The following is a 13,651-nucleotide window of genomic DNA, read 5'->3' as shown; positions in this document are numbered from 1 at the left end:
AGGTATGCTACCTAAGTCTCTTCTACAAGCTTCCTTAAAATCTTTGTTGAAAGCAGTACCTCCTAACTGTATTTGCCGCTAAAGCAAAAAATCCAACCCCTCAATTCCATATTCCCATCACCCATTCCGCAGTATAATTCTATGCTTGGACAAAGCCAACCTCCAGTCTGGATTTTCTGAGATACTTCTTCAAGATCATACTTCTTCGCAACCACCTTCGATTTCCCAAGACTCTCCGCTGCACAGGTTCTCCATGGCTTCTGATCTCTCGAGACATAGTTAGTCATCTATTAGAACAGAACCGCATGAGAGTCTCAGATCTCTCACCCTCTACTTCTTTCGATCAGGTCAACAGCGCAACACACAAAAAAACGAGACTTTTATCTAAGGAATGTTATTTGAATATCTACATTCAATCCCTCGATCCCTTTTTAGTGCATACCTCTCGCGTTGATTATTTTTTGGATTCGATGAATACTTAGAGCAGGGCAATGCTTTCTAGACTACATTCACACCATTTCGAGATACTTGAGCAGTGACTGGACTGTTGAGCGTACGCAAGACTGTGACGAAGACTATCATCAGCAGAAACGTTCAAACGTGGACCTCTCTCCGTGCTTCAAAGACAACCTAGTGTGATGACTGAAATAAGGATGTATCAGCTTTATTGCCCCATCGAAAATTTCCCAACTCTCTGTCTTTGACCGTGAGATCCAATACTAAGAATACCTTTATGCTCTCGATCGAAGATCTTCCATGGACTCATAGTAGCGTGTATGACATAACTAACCACAACCTGGTAGCATGCACCGCCAGTGGATCCAAGAATACGTTCTTCTAAATATACTTATCAATCAACAGCAGAATCCCAGAAAATAAGCTATTTCGAACTTCACTCTTCATCATGAACTCATTCCCCAACCTTCCCTCTCGCTTCGCAACCCCTATCCTTTCCCGCCCCACCTCTCCATCTTGGCTTTCCCCCCCCGTTTCACAACCACAAACACATCTTGGCGAAACTTATTTTCTTAGCTCTAAACTGCCGGGACTGCCCAGCCTTCTGCAACAAGATCTTCAACACGGGCCGCGACTCGTTGTCCGCGTGGTGGGTCAACAATAATGCAAGCTGTGACTTTGCCCAGATGTGCTGGGACATGGATGAAATCGCCAAGTTAATGTGTGATGGGGATTTGGTCTTGGTAGTTTGAGTTAATGAATGAGCGATGAAGTGCTGTTAGGTGGGTTCTGTGGCATTGTAGAGAAATAGAGAAGAATTGATCTACTTCCAAAAAGGAAAGAGATTACTATACCGTAGAACTCAAGGACAAGAATGAAGGAAAGAGAGAGGTAGATCCAGTGTATAATTCCCTCCCATCTAAATAATCCGTATCTCCAGGATATGTAAAATCCGTATCAAGACGCCCTTCATCTTCATCACAAGAATGGTAATCGCAACAAATTTATAGCTTACAAAACAAGAAAATATGTATTTCCAAATCTCCGCCTCTCATCAATCATTGACAGTGAGTCTACTCCTCATCATCATCCTCAACAGCTCGCGTCTCAACGAATGTGAGTTCGGCAACTTGTCCTTCAGCCATGTTAAGATTGACACCATCGATGCTGCTTGGGGAAGGAGCTCGCTTTTCCATGGGTGCTGAGGAGTTCTCTTCGCTACGTTCTGTTCCTCGTTATTAGCCTCATCCACCCTTTCCTTCAGAGTAAATCACATACCAGCAACAGCTTGAGCAGGTCCACCTCTGACAAACATAGTCGTAACAGTAGTCTTCATTTTCCTCGCTGGTCCCTCCTCCACATTCCTCGCCGCCTTCGTAGTGGTACTCGTAGTTCCACCGGCCTTCTGCGTAATACCAACACCGGATCCGCCCTCACCAGTGCCGAGCTCAACCTCGGGGCTAGTCTTCAGTGCTCCAGTTGCGTAGTTCAATGCCGCGTTGAAGCCAGCGATGTCTCGTTTCTCAGTGGTGCTCTTGATGAGGGGCACGACGCGGGGCGCGATCTCCTTGCCCATTCCTTGCAAGGAGGTGATCTGTGTTGTTTGGTCGGTGGTTCCAGCTGCGGGCACGACTTGCGCTTGAGGTTGGGCTTGAGCTTGTGTGGCCGGCTGGGCTTGAGCTGCAGCTGCAGGTGCGGCTGAAGCAGCTGGGGCCGCGGCTGCTGCTGCTGCGGTTGCTCCTATTGTCGGTTGTAAGCTTGATGTCTTTCGATCAGATAAGAAGTGTAAGTGTAAGTGTAGGCGATAACAAGAGGTCGGTGAAGGGAGAGTAAGCATGGAGTGTGATTGTGAGTGTAGATGTGAATTGTTTAATTCGGCGTACCTGAAACTGCGGCGCCTTCGAGTGCGTTCATCAGGTTGGAGACATCTTGCTTACCGCCGAATGAGATTTCACCATCACCGACTACCAAGGCAGGCGAGTATGCTCCCAGATTGATGTTAAGAGGTAGAGCATTGAGCTGAGCCGTGAGAAGGCCGAGCACCACAAGAAGATTTTGCTGCATGTTGGTGATGGAATTTGGTCTTGCTGAAAAGATTGCTTTGAATGAGGGTCGCAGGACTAAACAAATGATGGAGTATTAAATGATTAGAAAGAGATCCAGATCCCGAGGCGTCAAGCTTCTGATAACAAGTCAATCACAGTGAAATGAAAAGAAATGGAGGAGCGCAGCTGGAGAATCAGAAAAGGATGAGACGGGCATGATGGACAAGACATTTATATGAAAGTATGGAGGGGCCCCAACTTGAGACTAGTCGCTCCTCTCCAAGCCTGGTCAGCCATATTCTGCTGCACGGGCTGGCCCGACCCCAACATCTAGAACCAGGATGGATATTTTCCATGATAACCTGTTCCTCATCTGAGTGGTTGAATCTTACAGTTAGACTGTAGGAGAAATGCCAATGTTTCATCAAACGCCAAGTGACACGATCGACGCGGACCATGGAAGAGAAAGCAAGGGGGCACTTTGAGCCTCAGCACAGATCTCAAGCCTTTGGCGAGGCATCTTGGCTGCTGAACCGAGGTCGCGACGACGTTTTGCATGAGCGGCGAAAAGTCATCGCAGTTTTCTTGGTAGAGAGTTTGAGACCTGCCAATCTCTTGGTCAGTATTTTACTGGTCTCAGATCCCGAAAGAGTCGTAGCGCCGCTTCCAAGTTCTCGAATCTCAACCACTAAGCGCGGGAGACTCACGATTCTCCATATTTAGAAGTTCCTTGTGGTATTGTAGGCAAAGATTGCAAATTTAGGATCTCCTTCTTGCGAGGTACAAGGTCGGAACATTTCCGACAGACTTGTCTCTTGGCTATCGGAGAACGCCACATGTATAGAAGACGTCTCATCGAGCTGAACTACCACCTTGGAGAGAATCAATGAATCTCGCACTTAGAGTTCGCCACCGCTCCTTCCTGGGTCATGACAATTCACATGTGCAACCACACTTGAGAGAAGCTCTCGGGGTCTAGACTCCCATCGTTGAAAGAAATCTGTTATATCTTCGTCTTGGCAGAATCGAGGCGTCGCCAAGAAGAAAACAGTGTTTACATGCTAGACCGTTGAAACGAGGAGAAATCGTATCTATAGAGAAGCATTGATCTGTACTGACTTGTGTGCAATAAGATCACGAGCAATGCAAACTGCCTTGACTCATCAAAGGCATTGCTGTAACTGGCAACGGAGCAGGAATGAAGCTTTCTCGAACACTTTGTTTTGGGAGCTTTAATATCTCCTCCCGAGTTCTTCAATGTGTATGAAAACGATCAAGCATTGAAGGTGGGAGGATGAACCAGTCGACATACTTCGGCAAAACTAGAAGGAAGTTCGACTCAAGCTTCAAAAAAAGCAACCGCGACCAACAATCATTCCAGGTGAGCCCTTTCTGGCCCTTTCTACGCTTCCTAGCAACAACAAAGTATATGATTGTGGCATTAAGAAAAGGCATACTACAGTAATCAAGCCCCAGAATATTCTGCATTGTGGTCGATTTGTCAACAATAAAAGGCCAATTCATGACAGAGCATCAGCATAGAGACAATGCTTCAAAGTCTTTCAAGCTTTCATTGCCTGATATCGTGTTTAATTGCGCCATACCTCACACGTACACCTCACGTAAGAGAAATTCAGCGGCATCCTGATGCATCTTCTTTCCCCTCGCCTTAGTCCGGGCTTTCTCTTCGCCCCGTGCAGGGATAAGATCAAAGCCTACGCAATTGTCAGTCAGAGAAGATGCCACCATTTCTGCCACCTACCGTGTACTTCTTTCAGAACCTTCTCCCAACGAACTCCATTTTGCTCCCAGGCAGTATCTGTTCCTGTTCTTGGGCCATTTCCTACCTTTGCCAAACTCTCAGCCATCAGCTCCGAATCGCGGCAAAGCATGTCGAATTCACAACCGACAATGCATAGCTTAGGTGGGAGTGATTCTCGAGAAGCAAAAGCAACACTGGCTTGCGGATCTTTCAGATTTTGATCTGGTTTGAAGTAGGCGTAGTCGAACATGCCCGCTTGGCTTTTCAACCCATCCGGTCCTGCATCTTTTGGTCTCGTTGAGAGTTTCCAATCGATGCTGGTGGTCCAATTGGTTGGGGGATAGAATGCAGCCACTCCTCCAATCTTGCCTTTCAATCTTGCATCTTGTGGTGCCGCGAGAGAAAGGGTCGCACCAGCGCTGAATCCGCCAATGGCAACCTTCTTCCTGTCAAAGGGCAAAGACTCATCCTTCAGTATCGCATCCACAAGATCTGCAATTGCTTGTACTCCTGCGGGGTATGGATGCGCGGGTGTTTTCGGATAATCGAGACTGATAACTAGCAGTTTGTTGTCATTGCAGAACTCGGTACAGAACCAATCGTCCACGCAAGGACTCATCAACGCGAAGCCTCCGCCATGTATATCAAGGTATAAAGGTAGTGGCGCATCGTCGGGCTTGTATGATTTCGGGAAGAAAACTCGATTTGTGAGCTTGGGTTGGCATGGATAGACTGTCGTATAGGTTGGCAGAATCGAGTTATCGCGAACACCTGGCAATCTAAACAAGCTGAAGAAGGCCGTTGCGAGCGATTTCATTACACGAATTCGGATGCCATAGTATAGACGTTGAAAGAAAGAGAAGTGTCTCAGATAGACGGGGGCCGTGGCGTCCAGCGAGTTTGCCATGTCTTGCTTGCCGACTTCTGTGTGGTCAATTGTAGAGTTGCCTGCAGAATAAGAAAATACATAAACTTGATTCCGATGAATTGGTGGTACAGAGCTATAACGTTACACTTGAACAACAGACTGGAGATATACTTCCCCTGACGGCAACGACTCAATGGATCCGAGCGTCAATCGCAATAGCATCCCGAATTTGGACTAGACTCACCTCCACGGTTGTTTGCGTGTCTTCTAACTGTTTGTAGTAACTGCTTCAGGGAATGAAGCTTCAAGAGGCGGGCGGGGTGGCTCAAAAGCATGATACACTGCCAATTGCATTGCAGAGGTTGCTCGGATAACTGGAGGTCCACCCTCGCAAGTCCGTGAATTTGATTAGTAAGCGATGCGTAGGCTAGGTATGTTATGGAACAGCCTTATTGAGATATTAGCTGTTCGAAGGAGCTCCTTTCGCAGCCTCGAAGCGCGATATATTGTAATGGACTTATGATTTGGCCAGTGCAATTTCTGACAGTCGTGCTACAAAAGACACAACACCACCGACAGAATTACGAGGCTGGTACTCTCACTCTCCCGTCAACCCCACATTTTGGATGCTTTGCGAGAAGTGCTAGTGTCTGGAGCAGTAAGAGGATAGAATCTCGCAGCGTGTGATAGCACTTTCACGGAGTTGAGCAGTGTGGTACCAAGTTGCTGTCGGCTATCGCACCTGATAAAGTCAGCCGCCATATCAAGGGCCTCGCTCGAGCGAAAGTGCTTGCATAGCTCCGAATGAAAAGCAGAGCAATCTAGGGAGTATAGAAAGCTGGTACTCTCCGAGATGACTTCTCTACGCCATTTCAATGCTATGGATGTTTTCAAATTCAATGCTACAAATTTGGACCCTTTGACAGAGACATACGACCTCGAATTTTACTTCTCCTATCTCGCACGCTGGCCAAATCTCTTCATTGCCGCTGAGGCACAAGATGGCACTATCACTGGCTACAGTATGCCTCACTTTATTTGGTGTTGCAAGGCTTATTCATGATATAGTGATGGGAAAACTCGAGTCTTCGCCCTCCTATTTGCAATTTAGCGAGCATTATCTGCCTTTTCACGCTCACGTAACTGCCCTGACCGTCGCACCTCACGCCCGTCGTCTAGTTCTCGCACAAATCCTCACACGCTCTCTAGAACGTGGTGTTGATGAGTACGACGCATGGTTCGTGGATCTGTATGTAAGGAGGAGCAACAAGATCGCGCAAGCATTGTATGGGAAAATGGGATATAGTGTGTACCGGAGAGTACTGGATTATTACGTCGATGGCCTTACAGGTGATGCAGAGGACGGACTCGATATGCGGAAGCCCTTGAGAAGAGATAGGGATTCGAAACATATTAGGGAGAATGGTGAGAACTTTACAGTCACTCGGGAGGACGTCTTTTGAGTCTGGTCTAATCCAGAGTGGTGTCATGCCCATGACTTCAAGGTGTTCACATGCAATACTTCGGCGATGTATAAAAAATCGGATTCATTGCTTTATTTCCATTAATCACTCTCAACTGTGGAATATCCTGACTAAAACAAAGTTGTTTAATTCTCTGTCTCTCTGCAATGCGTGATCGCGGTGCTGTCACTTTTCGACCTCGTCCGCCTTATCTGGAGGAGGTGGACGATCTTGTCTCTTCTCGACCTCATCCACTTTGTCCGGAGGAGGTGGGCGATCCTGTCTCTTCTGAATTTGGGTGCCGGCGGAGTCCTTGACCAGCATCTTGAAACCTGGGGCCGGAGGACGATCTTGCTATAATTCTAACGTTAAATCTGACTTAAGTCAGGAATTTCGGGTATACGGACTCTCGTCTGAAGGCTGTCGGTGGGTGCAGCCATGCTCAACCCCGCTGAAAGGACAAAAATCGAGGCAAAGTACTGGGAGACCTTCATATTGCGTTCTGAGTTGGGACTTCTTGGCGTTGTTGTGGTATGTTTTGGATTTAATGAGGTGGTTTGTGATGAGAGATATGTCGAGTAGGAGGAAAACCTTTATATGCCGACTTGAACTTTGTGGTTTCTGCTGCTAGATGTTGCCAACCTTGAGCCCGTTGAACGCCTACAAGTAGTTGTGTTACATTCAGTCACCAGGTTTAGGACATTATTGAATAATAGCGCACCACTCTTTAGCTTAGCCGGTACTATGCTAGCAACATAGACTGCACTTGTTCACGATGTGTAACTTGAGAATTGTTACACAATCCGAATGAAGGCATTGCAAAGCCCCTGTTGCCATCATCACCTTTTTTCTCTTTGTTCTCACATCATCCCGAGATTCGACCTACAGTCTAGTGCACTACTGTTGTTCTTGCTTATAGTCGATTGAATCTTGTGCCCATGTGTCACTGAGTCTGCTCCATCCTTATCCTCGGACATTCTGTACACATTCAGAACCATGGTAGAGACACTGTGACCCAAGTGACTAGGAATGGTCATCTAAAGGACATACTCTAAGAACTCTCCTCCACTCTCCAAGCATGTCACAGCAGGTCGCTCAGCTTTTTCACTGCAAGACTTAATATCCATTCAGCTAATTGTGCCATATAAGTAAGTAACATACGACCTGTGTGTTGGTTAACGTCTGCTCTTCACATGCCACAATACCCATTTGAAAGCAACATGATGACTCCGAGAAAGCTGTGTAGCTACACTCGGACTTGCACCAAGTATGCAACCAATGCCCTGATGCCCAACTATTTTCATCAGGTCGCAGCTCAAGAAGCGAGACATCGCGACAAGGTCCCTCGGACTGCTTTCCTGGACGGCCTTCGAGGATATGCCTCCCTGATAGTCTTCATATCTCATTTTTTTGGATCCTTTCCAGCCTGGCAAGCGATTCGGATATGGCTACGATCACGAAAACAATTGGCTCTTTCAGCTTCCCATTGTCCGTCTCTACAGTGGCGTGCCAATGGTGGCCATCTTCTTCATGATTTCGGGCTATGCCCTGGCTCTCAAGCCCTTGTCTCATATTCGTTCCGGATCATGGGATCAGCTTACGGATAGTATCGGCTCCGCGATTTTTCGCAGAGGAATACGTTTATTTCTGCCCGCTTTCGTGACAACGTTCCTTGTCATGATTAGCATCCGACTTCGCCTCCAAGACTTTCCTGGCTACTCGATACTGCCAGGAGTCATCGAACCACGCCCTCGGCACTTCGCAGGCCATTACGAACAGCTTCTCAACTGGTGTCATTTCTTCGTTGCAGAATTGACAAATCCATGGGATTGGAAAGTTCACGATTACGCTTATGACTCTCACCTATGGACCCTCCCGATCGAGTTCCGAGCATCGATGATACTCTTTCTGTTTCCCATATGCATATCCAGGTTCCAACTACTGTTCCGATCGGTCTTAGCCTCTGCTCTTTGGATCTACTGCATGTATTGCGACAAGTGGCATGTCGCTCTGTTCATCAGTGGCATGTGTTTTGCTGATATTTCGCTTGAGACTCGGCCTTCACTGCAGAATCGAACATCGTATAAGCACCTTGTATACATATTGCCTCTCCTCATTCTTGGTCTTCATCTCCTCTCCTTCCCCATTCGACACAGTGGTGAGACCATGGGCTATATCTGGTTATCTTCGATCACGGCAAAGTATACAAATTGGCACACCATTGGGGCTACGTTGGTACTGTGGTCTCTAAACAGCTCTGAGGTATTAGAGAATATGTTTACCTCATCGTTCTCAGGATACCTTGGAAAGATCAGCTATGCGTTGTATCATGTCCATGGGTCTGCGTTACACACTTTTGAATATGGCACGGTTTCATTTATCTGGACTGTAATCGGCAAAGAGACAAGGATCAAGTATGAAGGCGGTTTGATTCTGGGATTTCTGTTGGTGGCTCCAGTTGTATTCTGGTGGGCAGATGTTTTTGAGAGACTCGTTGATCGGCCAAGTGTTGAAGTAGCCCGGTGGTTGTACGTGAGAGGTACGTGCAGGGAACATTGAAGTCGAACTCTTGATGGAGCTTCTACAGTATGAATGTACTTCAAATCCTACAAAACCTAGATAATGTATTCTACTATTCATGGGCCGAGTCTTTCTCGCCGACTGGAAGTTGCTTATCGGTAGTCAAATGAGTGCAGGATGGCATGCCGGAAGCACAAGAAAAGTAAGGAGGATAAGACTACGCCTCGGATTAGATACCATAGATTGAGCCCCATGACACGCATTTACGCTAGTGCGAAGTGATGACTTGGTTGCTATAGTCCAACACTTTTGCACGCTGGTACAAGAGAGCCACACCACGTGTACACTCTCAGCGTACAAGTCTAAAGATTGAAGTCAATTGAGCTAAAACTTAGTTCTCTTCGCTTTGGGGCCAACTTCGCGCCGACTGGCTTTATAGTTCATTCGACAGCTTGAATTTGGGACAGAGCTTTGGATAGTCTTGTACAACCTGGTACTAAACTGTGTACAACGCTGCCATCATTTTAGAGTCGCAGTACGGTACAGTGGCGCTTTTGCTGTGTGTAGCCTGGTGCAGTCCTTTCACATTCAAGCCTTGGTTTTGAATTCTCTACCCAGCGCGCAAGTATTTTTGTACGTATCACTGCCTGCCCTGAAACAGCAGCCCTGCAATTCTCAACTTCCCACTTATGTTCGCATCTCAGAAGCATTACGGCACGTGAACTTTCACACCAATAAGTCACTTTACAAAGTTCTCATCGGTTCAAATTTGCTCTACAATGGAACATCAGTACCACAGGCTTCCATCAAGCAATGCCGACGTCGAAATCCTGACTGAGTCAGAGAAGGATGCAGAAGGCATACATTCTGAGCAATGCATCAGATGCGGAAGACGAAAAGTGAAGGACGGCTCAATGAATCTATGGCAAATCTGTTCCATATTCGCTTTCACACTGCTGGTATTCATTGTGGTGGGAATATGGATTTGGGCTACATTTTTCTCTACCCGATCAGTGATTCCTGATGGTTGGTCCTAATGAACATTCTTCTCGAATCCATGGGGCTAATTTGTCCCAAGTCATAACAGAGCAGAAAATCGCCAACTTGTTCATGCCAGACGAGCGATTCAACCCTTGGAATCAAACACAAGAAAGTGACGAGGCTCAACGGACCAGTAGATCTTCCGGGTCACCCTGCTTACAAGCAACTCGCCGGCCATGTTGCACATTGTTTTGATTATATCAGACAAAGCCTCATATGTTCCGGAGACACGACTTTGGAAGCGTTCTTGGAGGCAGACGGTGAAACGCTGAGAAAGCAAGGCTCCAGTGGATGGGGTGTAGCGCACAAATGCGTTGATTTTGATGCTTTGAGCAGATGGACGGATCAGCACAAAGACCCTGGTCCATAGGTAGCTAAAGGGCATGGATTAAGCAAGTATGCTGATACGAAAGAACTGTACAATGTTCATACATATAAAGTCGTAACTCTACGACCCTTCTAAACACTCCACTCGATGCGGCCATGGAAGAGATCTTCATTGTCCAGGCTTTCCAAAAAAGAAGAAGAAGGAAGCGGTCCCCAAGCTTGGAGAAGAAACAGGTGGTTGGGGCACAGTCACTGATTAGTAAGCGGAGCTGTTCTTGAAGAGAGCTTCCCCGGACGTCACAATTGACCAATTAAAAGCCATCGGGTGAATTATCCCCTCGAACATGCATAAACTTCCAATAACATTTCTCGTATGCCGATAGATCTTCTCCCTTGATACCTTCAATTGTACTTGAGAGGCACAGCACCTTCATCGGCCAGAGATTGACCCGGTCGCAATCCAGCCCTGTACTACAGTATGATGCGTTGCTGCCTTGAGCACAGATATATACCAAACATCGACCCCTCATTTCTTCTCCAACCTCGATTTGGTTGAAACCAAGTCGTGCTGTTGGCAATATACATCTTCTGAGCAGGTCTCTCACTTGAATGACCACCTCCATATCAGATCGTCTTTTTCCTTTCACAATGGATTCTCAAGAGCTTTTTCGTGATGGCGAGAAGTCCGTTCTCAGCCAGCCTCGCGATCAATTGAGGACGCATCGGAAGCGTCGTCAATTCTTACACGGAGTGATTCTGGTTCTTCTCGTCTCTGCCTGGTGGTATTCTGATAGTATCATGAGTCTTGTCTGGCCTAGTCCACAACGCCGTCTCACAGAGAAAGCTATTGAACGAGATGTGGACTTCGCTGACGTGCGAACTTCTAATCTTCGAGTTGTGAATGATGGCACTGACAATTTGACAGATTGTACCAAGTGAGAAACTTGTCTGGCATCCATGTTTCGCCAGCAATTTCTGTGCTCGTCTCACTGTGTCTATGGACTACCATCGACCCCTGAACGAGTCGAAAGATAATCCTAAAGTTCACATTGCACTGCTCATGGTCCCAGGAAAGCATCCAATATGGGAAAAGCAATCAAAATCACCTTTGCTGATCAACCCTGGTGGACCGGGTGGTGCTGGAACTATGGCTGCATTGGCCTTTGGACCTTATATCCAGAAGGTTGTAGGCGAGTCCCAAGACATTATCGGCTTCGATCCTCGTGGTATCGGAGCCACAACTCCTAGGGCCGATTGCTTCTCCTATCCTGCACCGGGAACGCAAGATGAAGACCAGGCTCGTGGTTTATTCCATCGATTGATGTGGCAGCTTCAAGGAACAGAAATTGGTCTTGTGAATTCCAGCTCTGACTCTTTGGCCAAGTTGGACACTCGGGCAAGAGCTCTGGCAAAGTTGTGTGAGAACAAAGATGAACTGCATGGCAAAGATAGTATCTTGAGATATGTGCACACGCCGAGCGTGGCAAGAGACATGCTCAGCATCATTGATGCTTGGGACGAATGGACTGAGACACAGCGTGTTGAATCATGTCATCCAGTTCCAGAAGAGATGAAGTTGTCCGAGGACCCTAAAGATGATAGCAAAGCTCTGGATACCAAAGGGAAGTTAGTTTATTGGGGATTCAGTTATGGAGTACGTCATCCTTATCACGTATCTGGTGATGGTGGTCTAATACAAGCATAGACTCTCCTCGGTGCGACGTTCGCTGCCATGTTTCCAGATCGAGTTGGCCGAGTTGTCTTAGGTATGTTGTTAGCAGATACATCCTCTATTCTGTAACATGGTACTTCGAAGATCCGCTAACTCAATGCAGATGGAGTCGTACACGCAGACCACTATGTTGAACCTGTGTGGGAAGATAGTATCCAGGATGCTGATACAATCTTCAACTCTTTCTCAACATACTGCCACAAGGCCGAAGGCCAATGCGCAATGTATAGAGATGGAGACAAGCCCGAGGACATCACGAAGCGGTTCGAGTCTGTCATGGACAGAATCAAGAAGACGCCTCTAATGTTTGCGAACAAAAACTCAAATATGCCTCTGATAATCACTCACAGTGACCTCAAGAGGCTCATCTTTGGGACTCTTTATAGTCCTACAGGGTTATGGAACATTATAGCAACGATTTTTGACGCCCTTTCAAGGGGCCAAGACAGTGTTCTTGACTCTGGCATCGTGCCAGAGTTACCCTTGCTTTGTCAAGATTTGCTCCCATATTGGGCGTACCCAACCGATGCTCAAGATGCTATAATGTGTAGCGACAAGCGATATACGGTGAGGTTTCTACTTTTCTTGATGTTGGTGCTGGCCTGTTACTAACACGGTACAGCTAAACGAAACCATTCCTAACCTGCAAGATCGATTCGATCGTATATCGAACTACTCGTCGTTCGCAGATGTCTGGATGACAGTCATGATCGGATGCGATAGTTGGGGAGTCAGTCCTGTTGATCCTCCTATGCGGTGGGACGACCATCCTGCTCATAAGCGCAAACCGATCAATACATCCTTTCCGGTGCTTTTCGTCAGCAACACATACGACCCAGTCACACCTCTCAGTGCTGGCATTGCTATGGCCAAGAAATTCGTGAATGCTGGTATCGTTGAGCAAAAGTCAGAAGGACATTGCAGTCTTTCGGCGGTATCGAAGTGTACGATCAACAAACTCAGAGGCTATTTCCTGCTAGGACAGGTGCCTCCACATCCGAGCAAGACAGGCCACACCATTTGCGAAGCTGATGAGTGGCCATTTCATCCGTATCGTGGCAATCCGTTTGAGGCAGAGTCGGAAGAAGCGAGAGCGGAGACGGAAAGGATGATTGCTTTCCAAGAAATGCAGACCATCTCCCTCCACATGATGGAGTTTTGGGGGCAGAAATCTATGAAATTGCCTATGCACATGATTGCTGAAAGACAACCCAAGGAGGCGTTGCCGCGTCTGTTGTGAAGAACGCGAATCTAGGCTCGAAGGATGGGCCTGTTTTGGGCATTGATACAATGATTGGTAGAATGGTATCCCTCATTCATACAATGAAATTGCGCTTCACTAAAATTCAAGATTTCATTCCTCATAAAATGAGCAACAGACTGGCAACGCATTCTCGGATGCTAAGCGAATATCACTCTCCAAGCTCCACCACCACA

General features: G+C 47.0%; 7 protein-coding genes across 7 annotated transcripts; 4 read left to right on the top strand and 3 right to left on the bottom strand.

Moving 5' to 3' along the window:
- Window positions 1-1,368: 1,368 nt before the first annotated feature.
- LY89DRAFT_704571 (uncharacterized protein) lies at window positions 1,369-2,679 on the bottom strand. Its single transcript, XM_018217393.1, has 3 exons — window positions 2,340-2,679; window positions 1,735-2,196; window positions 1,369-1,681 (listed from the first exon to the last, which is right to left on the bottom strand). The coding sequence occupies exons 1-3, from the start codon at window positions 2,518-2,520 to the stop codon at window positions 1,530-1,532; spliced, it is 795 nt and encodes a 264-aa protein (XP_018076105.1). The 5' UTR covers window positions 2,521-2,679; the 3' UTR covers window positions 1,369-1,529.
- Window positions 2,680-3,669: 990 nt separating this feature from the next.
- LY89DRAFT_608208 (alpha/beta-hydrolase) lies at window positions 3,670-5,480 on the bottom strand. Its single transcript, XM_018210489.1, has 2 exons — window positions 4,264-5,480; window positions 3,670-4,216 (listed from the first exon to the last, which is right to left on the bottom strand). The coding sequence occupies exons 1-2, from the start codon at window positions 5,168-5,170 to the stop codon at window positions 4,107-4,109; spliced, it is 1,017 nt and encodes a 338-aa protein (XP_018076104.1). The 5' UTR covers window positions 5,171-5,480; the 3' UTR covers window positions 3,670-4,106.
- Window positions 5,481-5,603: 123 nt separating this feature from the next.
- On the top strand, window positions 5,604-6,726 carry LY89DRAFT_681160 (N-acetyltransferase 5). Its single transcript, XM_018214217.1, has 2 exons — window positions 5,604-6,153; window positions 6,200-6,726. The coding sequence occupies exons 1-2, from the start codon at window positions 5,985-5,987 to the stop codon at window positions 6,592-6,594; spliced, it is 564 nt and encodes a 187-aa protein (XP_018076103.1). The 5' UTR covers window positions 5,604-5,984; the 3' UTR covers window positions 6,595-6,726.
- A 54-nt stretch (window positions 6,727-6,780) lies between these two features.
- On the bottom strand, window positions 6,781-7,088 carry LY89DRAFT_729250 (uncharacterized protein; the record flags this gene model as incomplete). The annotated part of the gene is made up of 2 exons (XM_018219364.1): window positions 6,781-6,948; window positions 7,002-7,088. The coding sequence occupies 2 exons, from the start codon at window positions 7,086-7,088 to the stop codon at window positions 6,781-6,783; spliced, it is 255 nt and encodes an 84-aa protein (XP_018076102.1).
- A 729-nt stretch (window positions 7,089-7,817) lies between these two features.
- On the top strand, window positions 7,818-9,497 carry LY89DRAFT_664914 (uncharacterized protein; the record flags this gene model as incomplete). Its single annotated transcript, XM_018212811.1, has 4 exons — window positions 7,818-7,934; window positions 8,020-9,133; window positions 9,243-9,316; window positions 9,414-9,497. 4 exons carry the CDS (start codon window positions 7,818-7,820, stop codon window positions 9,495-9,497), a joined length of 1,389 nt encoding a protein of 462 aa, XP_018076101.1.
- An 833-nt stretch (window positions 9,498-10,330) lies between these two features.
- Window positions 10,331-10,525, top strand: LY89DRAFT_576834 (uncharacterized protein; the record flags this gene model as incomplete). The annotated part of the gene is made up of 1 exon (XM_018208859.1): window positions 10,331-10,525. A coding segment is annotated over one exon (195 nt), but the record flags the coding sequence as incomplete, so codon positions are not given.
- A 605-nt stretch (window positions 10,526-11,130) lies between these two features.
- Window positions 11,131-13,454, top strand: LY89DRAFT_729248 (alpha/beta-hydrolase; the record flags this gene model as incomplete). The annotated part of the gene is made up of 5 exons (XM_018219363.1): window positions 11,131-11,355; window positions 11,408-12,136; window positions 12,188-12,248; window positions 12,318-12,781; window positions 12,837-13,454. The coding sequence occupies 5 exons, from the start codon at window positions 11,131-11,133 to the stop codon at window positions 13,452-13,454; spliced, it is 2,097 nt and encodes a 698-aa protein (XP_018076099.1).
- Window positions 13,455-13,651: the final 197 nt, after the last annotated feature.

This window comes from Mollisia scopiformis, assembly GCF_001500285.1.
Source record: "Mollisia scopiformis unplaced genomic scaffold LY89scaffold_4, whole genome shotgun sequence".
Taxonomy (NCBI): Eukaryota; Fungi; Ascomycota; class Leotiomycetes; order Helotiales; family Mollisiaceae; genus Mollisia; species Mollisia scopiformis.
This window is presented reverse-complemented; position numbering and strand designations above follow the sequence as displayed.